Here is a 14,114-nt window from a genome sequence, read left to right on the forward strand (position 1 = left end):
GGTGCCGAGTGCGGGCGGCTGTGCCGAGTGCGGGCGGCTGTGCCGAGTGCGGGCGGCTGTGCGTGGCTGGGGTGAGTGCGGGCGGCTGTGCGTGGCGGTGCTGTGCTTGGCGGTGCCGAGTGCGGGCGGCTGTGCGTGGCGGTGCTGTGCTTGGCGGTGCCGAGTGCGGGCGGCTGTGCGTGGCGGTGCTGTGCTTGGCGGTGCCGAGTGCGGGCGGCTGTGCGTGGCGGTGCTGTGCTTGGCGGTGCCGAGTGCGGGCGGCTGTGCGTGGCGGTGCCGAGTGCGGGCGGCTGTGCCGAGTGCGGGCGGCTGTGCCGAGTGCGGGCGGCTGTGCCGAGTGCGGGCGGCTGTGCCGAGTGCGGGCGGCTGTGCCGAGTGCGGGCGGCTGTGCCGAGTGCGGGCGGCTGTGCCGAGTGCGGGCGGCTGTGCGTGGCGGTGCCGAGTGCGGGCGGCTGTGCGTGGCGGTGCCGAGTGCGGGCGGCTGTGCGTGGCGGTGCCGAGTGCGGGCGGCTGTGCGTGGCGGTGCCGAGTGCGGGCGGCTGTGCGTGGCGGTGCCGAGTGCGGGCGGCTGTGCGTGGCGGTGCTGTGCTTGGCGGTGCCGAGTGCGGGCGGCTGTGCGTGGCGGTGCCGAGTGCGGGCGGCTGTGCCGAGTGCGGGCGGCTGTGCCGAGTGCGGGCGGCTGTGCTTGGCGGTGCCGAGTGCGGGCAGCTGTGCGTGGCGGTGCTGTGCTTGGCGGTTCCGAGTGCGGGCGGCTGTGCGTGGTGGTGCCGAGTGCGGGCGGCTGTGCCGAGTGCGGGCGGCTGTGCGTGGCTGTGCCGAGTGCGGGCGGCTGTGCCGAGTGCGGGCGGCTGGGGTGGCTGTGCCGAGTGCGGGCGGCTGGGCGTGGCGGTGCCGAGTGCGGGCGGCTGTGCGTGGCGGTGCCGAGTGCGGGCGGCTGTGCGTGGCGGTGCTGTGCTTGGCGGTGCCGAGTGCGGGCGGCTGTGCTTGGCGGTGCCGAGTGCGGGCGGCTGTGCGTGGCGGTGCCGAGTGCGGGCGGCTGTGCGTGGCGGTGCCGAGTGCGGGCGGCTGTGCGTGGCGGTGCCGAGTGCGGGCGGCTGTGCGTGGCGGTGCCGAGTGCGGGCGGCTGTGCGTGGCGGTGCCGAGTGCGGGCGGCTGTGCGTGGCGGTGCCGAGTGCGGGCGGCTGTGCTTGGCGGTGCTGTGCTTGGCGGTGCCGAGTGCGGGCGGCTGTGCGTGGCGGTGGTGAGTGCGGGCGGCTGTGCGTGGCGGTGGTGAGTGCGGGCGGCTGTGCGTGGCGGTGGTGAGTGCGGGCGGCTGTGCGTGGCGGTGGTGAGTGCGGGCGGCTGTGCGTGGCGGTGGTGAGTGCCGGGCGGCTGTGCGTGGCGGTGGTGAGTGCGGGCGGCTGTGCTGGCGGCCTGAACAGGCAGGGACACCGGCGCGCTGGGGGGGGTCAGGTGCCGGAGTCGCCGCTAGCTCAGGCCCCCGGCATTTGCTATATTTACCTGTCCCCCGTTCCACTGCTGCGCTCCGCTCCGCTCCATCTTCCGGGTCCTCTGCCTGTGACTGTTCAGTCAGAGGGCGGCGCGCATTAAGCGCGTCATCGCGCCCTCTGAACCGTTCAGTTCAGAGGGCGCGATGACGCGTTAATGCGCGCCGCCCTCTGACTGAACAGTCGCAGGCGGAGGATGGAGCAGCGCGCATCACTGGAACGGGGACAGGTAAATATAGCATATACTCACCCTCCTGGCACGTCCCTGCTTCTCCGTTGGAGATCGCGGTGTGCGTTCAGTGCTTACGCATACTGCGATCTCCTGGGAGCGTCACTCTGTGGGGTCCAGACTGCGCCGGCACTTGCGCAGTCTATAAAGGCTTCGGACAGAGTGACGCTCCCAGCGTTATATTATAGATTAATTATTATTTTTTTGTAGTGAGTGATCTGCCTAATTTGCATATCCCCCAAATCCCAAGTATAATCTCCCAATCTCTTTAGACACAGAAAGGAACACTCCATTCTATGAGTTTACCCCAACCAGGTGCTTCTTAATATGTGATGTATGTAGACAGGAGCTCTGCCTGTAGGCTCAGGTTTCCTTATGGGCTTTTAATTGCTCAGGGTGTTCTCAATAGCTTTTTCTCAACCAGTTGCTCAGGAGGGACAAGTTCAGCATGTGGCTCACAGCTGCTGGCAAATCTACTTACTATTGTATTTGTGGCATCAGGGAGATTATATTACTATTAGAACTAGATAGTAGCCATTTGAACGTGCTACGAAATATAAGGGTATGTTTCCACATGCCGGAATGGCTGCGCTTTGGACGCAGCGGATACCCCGCTCTGCCCAAAGCCCTGCTCCCTTTTGTACGTGCGGTGATTGCTCATGTGTTCATTGAACACATGCGGAATCACCACATCCTATTCATAGACTGGGTTATTTATCTTGCGGAGACGGAGCATTTCCACAAGATTAATAGACATGCTGCGGTCTAGAAAGACGCGCCGCATGTCCGGATACGCAGGGCCGCCGGATGTGGCCGTGTGCACATAGTGGAGACGGGATTTCATAAAATCCCCCTACTATGCTGTAACGCCTGTACGCAGCGTCCAATGCGCAGCAAATCCTGAACGTTTCCTGACCATGGAAACATAGCCTAAATGGTCGGGAACTTTTGGTTTATGGTATGGGATATATAACATATGCACACAGTGCTGTGCCAAAGATTTTAGGTGTCGAAAAATGCTGCAACGCAAGAATGCTTCATAAAAGGAAACTATTAAAGGGAACCCGTCAGGTCCCCAATGTCCTCCAACCCAGCAGCATTTGTATATGCATCACTAAATTCCCAGCCTAACCAGCCCTCTATCCTGTTAGTCACTTAAACACATGTTTAACCCTTAACGACCAGAGGTATTTTTGGGTTTTGCATTTTCATTTTTTGCTCCCTTTCTTCCCAGAGCCATAACTTTTTTTTATTTTTGGTCAAAATGGCCATGTGAATGACACAATTAGTTTTAAGTTAACATATCGTGTACTGGAAAACAGGAAAAAAAGTCCAAGTGTGGTGAAATTAAATACCGCAGTCAGAGATTGACAGCAGCATTTAACTAGTTAGCAGCGGGTGGATCGCGACTCCATCCGCACATGTTGTGGGCACATGTCAGCTATATATATCAGCTGTTATGTGCCCAGAAAGGTGTGGGCTCAGCGCTGGAGTACGCACCAAACAGGAGGAGTCCGACATCGGCAAACTATTATGCCTGATGTCGGAAAAGGGGTTAAAAAAATGTATTTATAAGCTCTGTTTTTTCTTATGCTATTTAGGACTTTGACTAGTCGATGAGGTGTTAGTTTCCCTAAAATAGTTGTCCCTCTTTTGCACGTTATCACGCCCCTGTGGGTGTGATAATTTGCAAGAGGCGGATCATCGCCAGCTGTCTGCCTACCTAGCGCATGCACGTGGCTTTCGTCAGGCACGTTATTGTGCTTCTGAAGCCGGATGTACGCTTCTTGACTTCAAAGGCGCACTGGTCATGACCGGAAGGGCAGATGATCTACGTGGATTTAAGTGACTTAGCATTATAAATTGCTGGTTAGGCAGGGAAGTTAGTGATACATAAGTGAATGCTGCTGGGTTGGAGGGCATGGGGGACGCAACAGGTTCCCTTTAACACTTTTTACTTTTTTTTTTAATTAACAAATTGAAAACAAATGAAGAAATGGGAAATCTAAAATAAAAGCAATGTTTGGTTCAAAAATGCTGTTTTGAAGGCAATGTTGGGCACACCAAATATTGATTTGATTTAGATTTTTCATTTGTTCATTCACTTTGCAGTTTATTTGACAAAAATAAACTATTAACATTTCTACTTTTTTAAAGCATTTTTACTTTGCAGTATTTTTTTTTCACACCTTCCTAAAATTTTTGCACAGTATGGTATTTTTTTTTTATCCCCCTAGTCCTTAGGCTGTATGTGGTTGGTTGAGATGGCAGTGATGGAGACATTGATCAGTCACTGGCATGCAGGTCTTACAATTCCAGAATGGAGCCGTCTGCCAGTGGTTGTTGTCATGAGTGAAACAGGTGAGACCCGGAAGGCTGCACTCTTCTCCTTTTTTCTGACGTTTCTTTTCTTTTCTCTCTTTTTTCCGCCTACGGCTCTCTTTAAAGATTTGAAGCTTGTTGTCAACCTCTTGAGCACCTTCCCTGAGGGAAGAAAAAAAAAATACACAAATCTAATGCAAGTAGCAGCAATAAAAACATGTGTTATTGATTTATTGAGATGTACGGTTGCTCGCGTTTGTATCTGGCTGTACTTGGACTTAAACTAAAACTTAGAGGTGTTCGAGTTGTTTTTGACGGTGTTTACTTATGCTATTGTATCTAGTGAAAGATGTCATGTGAGGATTTTACATGATTCTTCTTTAAAAGAACGTCTCTAAAAATTTGGTCTTATATGGGGAATAAAAATAGATTGTGTTTAAGAGAAAAAGGGGTCCAGATTTTATTGAACTGTATAAGTCTCTTAAGCGACCAATTCGCAAGGTGTTCTATAGATTAAATCTACTCCAGGTTTCCAATGGAGAAAAGATGGAGGATTTGCACATTTTCAGTAGCCGTTCCCTAGAAGCAGTTTATGTTTCAGGATGCTATCAGTGAATAGGTCTAAAATGTGCAGTTTAGAGGACAAGTGTATAGAAATCCCAGCGCACGATCGCTTCATGGACCTCAATTTTAGTGCAGGACCACCCACATGTGAAGAAGGGTGCCCATTTCTTCCTGACACCACCAGGATTTAGCGTCATAATTGTGATTAAGTTTATTTATTTCAAATGTCCAGTGCCAGCTCATGAGGGTTTTACAACCAGTTTCCTGTAACTTAACACATTTAGACACCGGTTTATGGGTTAAAGGTGTTTCCCTCAAATTACATTTTAATTAATAGATCTTGGAGTAATAATAATTTTCACAATTAGATGTTTGAAAAAGAAAATGTTCCTGTGCTGAGATAATCTTATAAATGTGCCCCTATGTAATGTACAGTGCCTTGCGAAAGTATTCGGCCCCCTGGAACTTTTCAACCTTTTCCAACATATCATGCTTCCAACATAAAGATACCAAATGTAAATTTTTGGTGAAGAATCAACAAGTGGAACACAATTGTGAAGTTGAACAAAATTTATTGGTTATTTTAAATTTTTGTGGAAATTCAAAAACTGAAAAGTGGGGCGTGCAATATTATTCGGCCCCTTTACTTTCAGTGCAGCAAACTCACTCCAGAAGATCATTGTGGATCTCTGAATGATCCAATGTTGTCCTAAATGTCGAATGATGATTAATATAATCCACCTGTGTGTCAAGTCTCCGTATAAATGCACCTGCTCTGTGATAGTCTCAGGGTTCTGTTTGAAGCACAGAGAGCATCATGAAGACCAAGGAACACAACAGGCAGGTCCGTGATACTGTTGTGGAGAAGGTTAAAGCCGGATTTGGATACAAAATGATTTCCAAAACTTTAAACATCCCAAGGAGCACTGTGCAAGCGATCATATTGAAATGGAAGGAATATCATATCACTGCAAATCTACCAAGACCCGGCCGTCCCTCTAAACTTTCATCTCAAACAAGGAGAAGACTGATCAGAGATGCAGCCAAGAGGCCCATGATCACTCTGGATGAACTGCAGAGATCTACAGCTGAGGTGGGACAGTCTGTCCATAGGACAACAATCAGTCATACACTGCACAAATCTGGCCTTTATGGAAGAGTGGCAAGAAGAAAGCCAGTTCTCAAAGATATCCATAAAAAGTGTCGTTTAACGTTTGCAACAAGCCACCTGGGAGACACACCAAACATGTGCAAGAAGGTGCTCTGGTCAGATGAAGCCAAAATCGAACATTTTGGCAACAATGCCAAACAATATGTTTGGCGTAAAGGCAACACAGCTCATCACCCTGAACACACCATCCCCACTGTCAAACATGGTGGTGGCAGCATCATGGTTTGGACCGGCTTTTCTTCAGCAGGGACAGGAAAGACGGTTAAAATTGATGGGAAGATGGATGGAGCCAAATACAGGACCATTCTTGAAGAAAACCTGTTGGAGTCTGCAAAAGACCTGAGCCTATGACGGAGATTTGTCTTCCAACAAGACAATGATCCAAAACATAAAGCAAAATCTTTAATGGAATGGTTCACAAATAAACGTATCCAAGTGTTAGAATGGCCAAGTCAGAGTCCAGACCTCAATCCAATCGAGAATCTGTGGAAAGAGCTGAAAACTGCTGCTCACAAACGATCTCCATCAAACCTCACTGAGCTCGAGCTGTTTGCCAAGGAAGAATGGGCAAGAATTTCAGTCTCTCTGTACAAAACTGATAGAGACATACCCCAAGCGACTTGCAGCTGTAATTACAGCAAAAGGTGGCACAACAAAGTATTAAGTTAAAGGGCCGAATAATACTGCACGCCCCACTTTTCAGTTTTTGAATTTTCACAAAATTTAAAATAACCAATAAATTTTGTTCAACTTCACAAGTGTGTTCCACTTGTTGATTCTTCACTAAAAATGTACATTTGGTATCTTTATGTTTGAAGCATGATAAGTGGGAAAAGGTTGAAAAGTTCCAGGGGGTCAGGCACTGTATGTGCCTGACCATGCAGTAATATAGTTGGATATACCACAGCTTCTGGTCAGGGCAGGAAGCAAAAGATTATACAGACATTACAGCACAGAATCACAGCTGATTCTTTCCGTGAAGTTAAATGTGTTTTTAAACAGTCAGTGAAATGTTTTCCCTAACAGAAATAATCAGCTGGGATCCCGGGCTCTAATGTTTGTATAGTGTTTTGCATCCTCCCCTGCTCAGGAGATGTAGCATGACCAGACCATGTCCCTTTATGGTCAGATACAGCCATTACACAGTACACAGCAGGGGCACATTTATACGATTATCTCAGCACAGGAACATTTTTTAACACCTCCAATTGTGGAAATTTTTATTCCAAGACCTGTTGATTAAAATGTACTTGGGTTTTCCCATGAACCAAGAATTTTAGACTAAAAATGATCAGAAAAAGAAGAGAGATTAAGGAAGGAAGTGCTAGGATGTATTTTATCTTTATTCAGTGTTCCTTTAACTCAATGAGGACTAATGATACCTACTTGAATGGATGGACATGGCTCTTTATCTTATCTTGAGTCCTAATTCCCTTCTCCTTTTTGTAAAATCTGCAAATCAAACAGGATAACACTTGAGTTAAAATGTATTGATGCTTCAAAGCTGGACAATTAGTCAGTGCAAGTCTAGGCTAATTTTCCCCCATTCCTTACCAAGCACATTATTTTTGGGACATGTAGTTTAAAGAGCTGTAAAACTTTTACTTATTCGGATATTCAAATAATTTTTGCTACTTTTTCTGTGAAACCTGTGACTTAATTCTTATGTTATTTTCGCACCCTTTTTTTTTTTCTCCTGAGCTGTGCACTTCCTACAGGTCTTTCGTGTGATCGGTGGGGATTTAAAAGGCCAGACTCGCACCAATCTGCTCAGAATTAAAAGGCTTAAAATACATAAGATATTTCCTACAAATTAAGTTACTCTTTAAATTAATAGTGCCTGCCTTTGTCTAATCAGTTCTGTAGTTCCTGCATATTCTGCAATTTGAGGATAGCTAGTAATAACTCCCATAATTTCTTTACCATATTTATGGACAGTTCATATGAGACAATTGCACATGCCAGGGGCTGTCCTTACATTGAAATTGATCGTTGTGCTAAGCTTGGTGCTGTAGTAATATACTGATGGTGGTTCTGGTGCTGTATTCATGTACTGATGGTGGTTCAGGTGTGCTGCTATATTTTTTTATTAGAAAGCTGTTGCTAAACATCACTGTGGCATCTTATCTTCTAGAGAACAAAAGAATATGCAGTCCGAAATTGGACATTCCTGATCCTTCTCTTCCCTGACAGTCATCTGTAAGGGGTCCAGATTAGTTTACTGTCTAAATGGTATAGGCGCTGTTAGTCTGATAGCCAGAATGAATGGCAAATATGACTGTCTATTGTGCCAGTGCTGGCAGATAATGGCTGAGGTACACAGCCAGGATCTTCCACTAACAGCAACCGGTGGAGCTGAGCTGCTGTTAAAATGCCACTGTCAATTTCTAACAGGGACATGAGCAAAGTGATCAGAGTGGGGGTGCACCTTTACATTGTTATGCAATCAATCTATAGATGGGCTTTATAGGAAAATGATTTTCACTATACACTGCAATACTAGGGTATTGCTGTATATATTACAAGCAATTGGATGATCACAAGTTCAAGTCCCCTGAGGGGACTACAATAATAAAAAAAAAAGTTTGCAAAAATCTTTCCAAACAATTTGTGTCACCCTTTTTTTCTCTATTAAAAATAAATTAAAAATGTTAATAAGAAACGTTGTATGGCAGTGGGCATAAAAGTCCGATCTATGAAAATATAAAATGGATTAACTAATCGGTAAATGCGGTAATGAGAAAAAAAAAAAAAAGAATTGAGAAAACCATAATTCCATTTTTTTGGGGTTGCCGCAACTCTGACAAAAAATCTGATAAGAAATTATGAAAACGTAGCTATCCCAAAAAGGTATTGATAAAAACATCAGCTCACCCTGCATAAAAACATTGCAGACATTCACTGGGCAACTGTGTGACTACTGAATGCATTACAGCAGGTAACACAGATTTTAAAAAAATATATATATTTAATTAACATATTTAAAAGAATAAAATTTGGGACAAAGTTTAAAGTTGCAGAAAAAAAGCTATTAAAACGTTTTTTGTTTTTTTTTAATGGATTTCTGAATATTTCTCAACACCAAGTTTGGCATTACTGTATGCATGTAGACCTGGAGAATCAGGTTAACAAATAATTTTTACAAAATATTGAATACTGTAAAAGCAAAAACTAATTGTGGAATTGCATTGTTGTTTTTTTTCGCAAGTTCACTGCAGTAGGAATTTTGTCATGTTTGCCAGCACATCAAAAAAAGTAAAATAGTCGCATATCATTATACCCAGCCCATAAAGTGTGCAATCAATACCTTTTTTTAATAAAAAAATTAAAGAAACAGAAGGTTTTTGTTTTCTACAAAAAAAAACAAACAAACAAAAAAAAAAAAAGTAAAATAAATGGTGCTATGCAAAACTACAAATTGCCCTGCAAGAAAAATGGAAAACCGCCTGGTCTTGAAGTCGGTAATCTCTGCCAACTCGTTAATGATAATAGGTAAACCACAAACTGCTAATAGAGCAGAACTACCAGGCTTATAATTATCAATTTATTACATTTCGACTGGGCTAAGATTCAGCAATTCTCTGTTCTGTAATCACAAACAGAAACGTATATGCCGATAGATCATGCAACTCACCCAGACTTGCTGCAGTCACATTCATCTGGCTTCCTTCTCTTCAGATGTCCTCTTACTTCTCTTAAATTCTTTATTTTGTCTTGTAAGGCTTCAATCTGACAAACCCAATAAGTACATCCATATTAAGGAGTTTCCACTGAACAATGGCACTCATGCGTGGAAGATGACAAATGAAAATACATAAGTGTAAAAGGCATTTAGGCATTAGAAGATCAAATAAAAGGTTACTAGCATATGGGCTGGGTGATGTTGGACACCACTGCCAAAAGTCACAGCAAAGTTTTGAAGTTGATGGAGACACATCACTTCAGCAGAAGACCCATGTGGTGTCGTATAGGAGAATACAACCCTCTATCGAGCAGCAGCACAAAGTCAAGGCAAACTGACAATTAGGCCAATAAAGGGCAAAATCTAAATATACACAGCACAATACAGTAATTTCTACACATATGTGAAAGAGGAGTCATCTTGTCATAAGCATGATTGCAAATTTGAAAGTGTCATGCTTTCCGGAAGGATGTGAATAGTTCTTCCAAGTGTTGAAAATAATAGTTGTATTGCACACAGGCGCATGGCGAGATCTGTAAGACCCTGCTGACAGTGTCAGCCATTGGTATTCTACAACACATTGTTTCTTATGACAATGACAGAAGTAGGATTGTACGTTTATTGTGCAAGATTAGTTCTACTTTGCACTGTGAGTGGATTTTCCTACAGTCCCAATCAATGATGAATTATGAGAATTTTTGCGTAATAAAAGTTGGAGAAGTGGGATTATTCAGATTAGAACAATTAATATAAGTGAAAGGCAGAGTCTTTAATAATCAGTTTACCTCCTTGTCAATGTAAGCTTTGTGGTCCTTCCAGGCTCTGCTAGAATGGTACAGTTCCCTCTCGCAATGTACGGTGTCATTAGTAAGTATGTAACACCTATGTGAGGCAAATAAACACCATGAATGCCAAGCAGCACAATATCTACAGAATAGCAGGCATATACCAGCTGGAAACTAGACGGACTGTCCCAGAATTGTATGATGTAAGTGTAACATATGCTGACGTGGTTTAGGATTGTCATTGTGGCCAATAATCTGGATTATCTCAGCTATGCCTTGCATGACTAGTGCCCTAGCTTTGATTCTGGTGTTTGCTAACCCAATCATCTGTATGTTCAACATAATGAACACAATGTTGATTCACTTTCAGCACTAGCCGAAGTTTTAACTGGTGTAATTTATCAAACCAGTTTACTACTCCCCCAAAACACTTTAGATCGGTGATCTCTAATGTAAAAACTGACAAACATCTGTGAATTAGTAAAGCTCCGTTGTGTTAGGTATTGCTTTGAAATTTGCTGGACTAACTTCAGCTAATGACCAAAAATCCAGAGCTCTTTCGTCAAAGTAAATCATGAATCAAATGTTAACAGCATGGATGCATTCTTGACGCATCTATGACTAAGAACAAAATCCTCATTCCCGGTAGTAAGCCACATCATGAGCCAAATTCAGCAAACAGAGCTTAATCATAAATAGTGTGAAGAACGCCACTTTCTACTTAATCCTATATTACAAAATCACTAACATTATTACTTTCAGATTTTCCATAACTGGAAGTTATTGGGCCAGAAGGAGGTGGAGGATGGTAGAAATAACAAAAATCCATTACTCACTAGATATATCCTCTGCATTCCAGTGTTGCTCATCTTAGATGGCCTTTTTAAAGTTCAGTGCTGATGATATCCATCACCAACCATGTGGCAGTAGTTCATCAAAACTGCGTCAGCCAATCATAGGTCATAGCTGTGCACTGCTGAGGCCAGCAATTGGCTCCAGTGGTCACATGAGCACACTGCTGACACAAGCGATTCGGGGCAGCAGTCATATGGGCAATGAGGGCTGTCATTGCTGCAACACAGTAAATACAAACCTCCATGTAGTGGCCGAGCTGGCATGAGGGGAATTTATCATGTGTGTCATGGGTCTATTTTTTTAATCATCCCCTTTGTTCTTGGAAACTCCTTCAAGATTTCATATATAAGTGTGATAAACCAAAATACAGTGGATAGAAAAAGTATAAAACACCCATAAAAATTACATGTCATGTAAGAAGAATCATTTCAGAACTTTCCCACCTTTCAAAAAGTCACCAATATGTACAAATCCAATGAGAAAAACTTAAATAATATTTTTATTTTTCCCAAAATTAAATTAACAAAGCTAAAATAATGTGGTTGCATAATAGTGAACACCCTCTTATATAGTTGTGATTCTGAATTAGCCAATTACATTTAAACTCATGTTAAAGGGAATCTGTCCATAGGACGAACCCTCCTAAGCGGTCTATATGGCTATGAAGGTCATAGGAAGTTGAATAAAACGATACCTTGATATCTACGATCCAATGTTTTATCCAGAGAAATCCATGCTTTTCTTATACATAAATGAGTTGGTAAGATCTATGGGCAGACACTGACCTGCGTGAGAATCTGCCTCCAGAGCTTAATTTAAATGAAAGGGGTTATCAGTGTGAGACACGTAACTAATACGAAACAGTAGAACTAAGCTATGTCTTCTTGCAAACACTTTTTTGTAGCGCTCACAGCTCTGCTGTATTGCAACAATATTGCAGAACTGGAGGCCTGTGAGATGGAAGCTGAAACACTGAGAGGAACCTGCAGATGTGTCAGGTATAATCTCACTGTAGAGCTGTGTGTGATCTTTTTAGCAGAGCAGAAAGCGGCTATTACACATCACACTGGTAATGCCCCCTTCATGTAAAATAAGCCTTGAAGGCAGATTCTCATGCAGATTAGTGTCCACCCCATAGCCTGGAAAAGCACATTTAAGGAAAACGTGGATTTCTCTGGAATAAGTCATCAGATCACACATATCAAGGTGTAATTTTATTCAGCTTCCTCTAACCTACGTACAGATGAATTAGGAGGGATGATCCTACTGACAGATTCCCTTTAAATAGTAGTCCATACACAGCTGCCATCATTTAAAGTGACGCTGATTAAATCCATATAAAGTTTTGATGCTCTAGAAGGATTTGCCTGACATTTTCTTAGTTTCATTTTCCAGCAAAAGCTATGGTCTATAAACAGCTTACAACACAGCAAAGGGATCTGATCCTTGAAACTTATCAGTCAGGAGAAGGGTACATTTTTTCCAAGGCATTAGATAAATCATGCAACAGTGTTAAGATGGTCATCAAGAAATGGCTTAAATTTAGCACAACAGTGACATTACCTAGAACTGGGTGTTGTTCAAAAGTTGATAAAAAGTGGGTAATGTGGCAACACAGGAACTTATACTAACAATGAAAAACATCCAAACACATCTGTGTTTTATCAAAACCTACATCAAGTCTGTCAAAAGCAAGTGGGAAAATGTGCTCTGAGCTCATAAGTCCAAAGTTTAATTTTTTGGCCATAATTCCAAAGGTTATGTTTTGCGCAAAGTGATCACTGCGCATCACCAAAAAAAATACTATACCCACAGTGAAGCAGGGTGGAGACAGCATTGTGCTATTTTTCGGCAGCTGGATCTGAGGCTTTAGTTAAAGTGGAGGGAATTACGGTATGAACAGTTCCAAATAGCAGTCAATTTTGCATCAAAGCCTTCAGGCCTCTACTAAAAAGCTGACAATTCAGAATAATTTCACCTTTCAGCATGAAAATGACCGTAAGCCTACCTCCAAATTAAAAAAAAAAAAATGGTTTCACCAGAAGAACAACAAGGTTTTGGGATGGCTCAGCCAAACCCCAGACCTGAATCCAATTAAAACTCTGTGGCACTGCACATAGTAGATGAGATTGCAATCTGACAGATTTGGAGTGCCACGGCAAGGAAGGGTGGACAAAAATTACCAATTCTAGATGTGCCATGTTGATAGACTCCTACCCAAAAAGATTGAATGTTGTCAAACGAATTCATTTTTAATTGATACAACCACATTATTTTAGTTCTTTAATTTTTCTTATTTTCACCCGAAAATATTATATTATTAAAACATTAATGAAAAAGTTGCTGAAATTGTTCTTCCTGGTATAATTTTTTGCACAACAAAAAAAATTGCATTTTAAAATGGGAGTATACACTTTTTATATACAGTACAGACCAAAAGTTTGGACGCACCTCCTCATTTAAAGATTTTTCTGTATTTTCATGACTATGAAAATTGTACATTCACACTGAAGGCATCAAAACTATGAATTAACACATGTGGAATTATATATTTAACAAAAAAGTGTGAAACAACTGAAAATATGTCTTATATTCTAGGTTCTTCAAAGTAGCCACCTTTTGCTTTGATGACTGCTTTGCACACTCTTGGCATTCTCTTGATGAGCTTCAAGAGGTAGTCACCGGAAATGGTTTTCACTTCACAGGTGTGCCCTGTCAGGTTTAATAATTGGGATTTCTTGCCTTTTAAATGGTGTTGGGACCATCAGTTGTGTTGAGCAGAAGTCTGGTGGATACACAGCTTTTAGTCCTACTGAATAGGAGGTTAGAATTTATATTATGGCAAGAAAAAAGCAGCTAAGTAAAGAAAATCGAGTGGCCATCATTACTTTAAGAAATGAAGGTCAGTCAGTCCAAAAAATTGGGAAAACTTTGAAAGTGTCCCCAAGTGCAGTGGCAAAACCATCAAGCGCTACAAATAAACTGGCTCACATGAGAACCGCCCCAGGAAAGGAAGACC

At 43.3% G+C, this 14,114-nt stretch overlaps 1 protein-coding gene across 4 annotated transcripts in view; it reads right to left on the bottom strand.

Moving 5' to 3' along the window:
* SULF1 (sulfatase 1) overlaps positions 1-14,114 on the bottom strand; it is a 189,381-nt gene that overhangs the window by 12,934 nt on the left and 162,333 nt on the right. For all 4 annotated transcript variants that reach the window (XM_077270635.1, XM_077270633.1, XM_077270637.1 and 1 more), the window contains 4 exons: positions 10,241-10,337; positions 9,408-9,502; positions 7,160-7,225; positions 4,028-4,200 (listed from right to left, as the gene is read on the bottom strand). In XM_077270635.1, the coding sequence (XP_077126750.1) occupies positions 4,028-4,200; positions 7,160-7,225; positions 9,408-9,502; positions 10,241-10,337 (431 nt within the window). The remainder of the gene's footprint in view (positions 1-4,027; positions 4,201-7,159; positions 7,226-9,407; positions 9,503-10,240; positions 10,338-14,114) is intronic.

The sequence above is a fragment of the Ranitomeya variabilis genome, chromosome 6 (assembly GCF_051348905.1).
Source record: "Ranitomeya variabilis isolate aRanVar5 chromosome 6, aRanVar5.hap1, whole genome shotgun sequence".
Lineage (NCBI taxonomy): Eukaryota > Metazoa > Chordata > Amphibia > Anura > Dendrobatidae > Ranitomeya > Ranitomeya variabilis.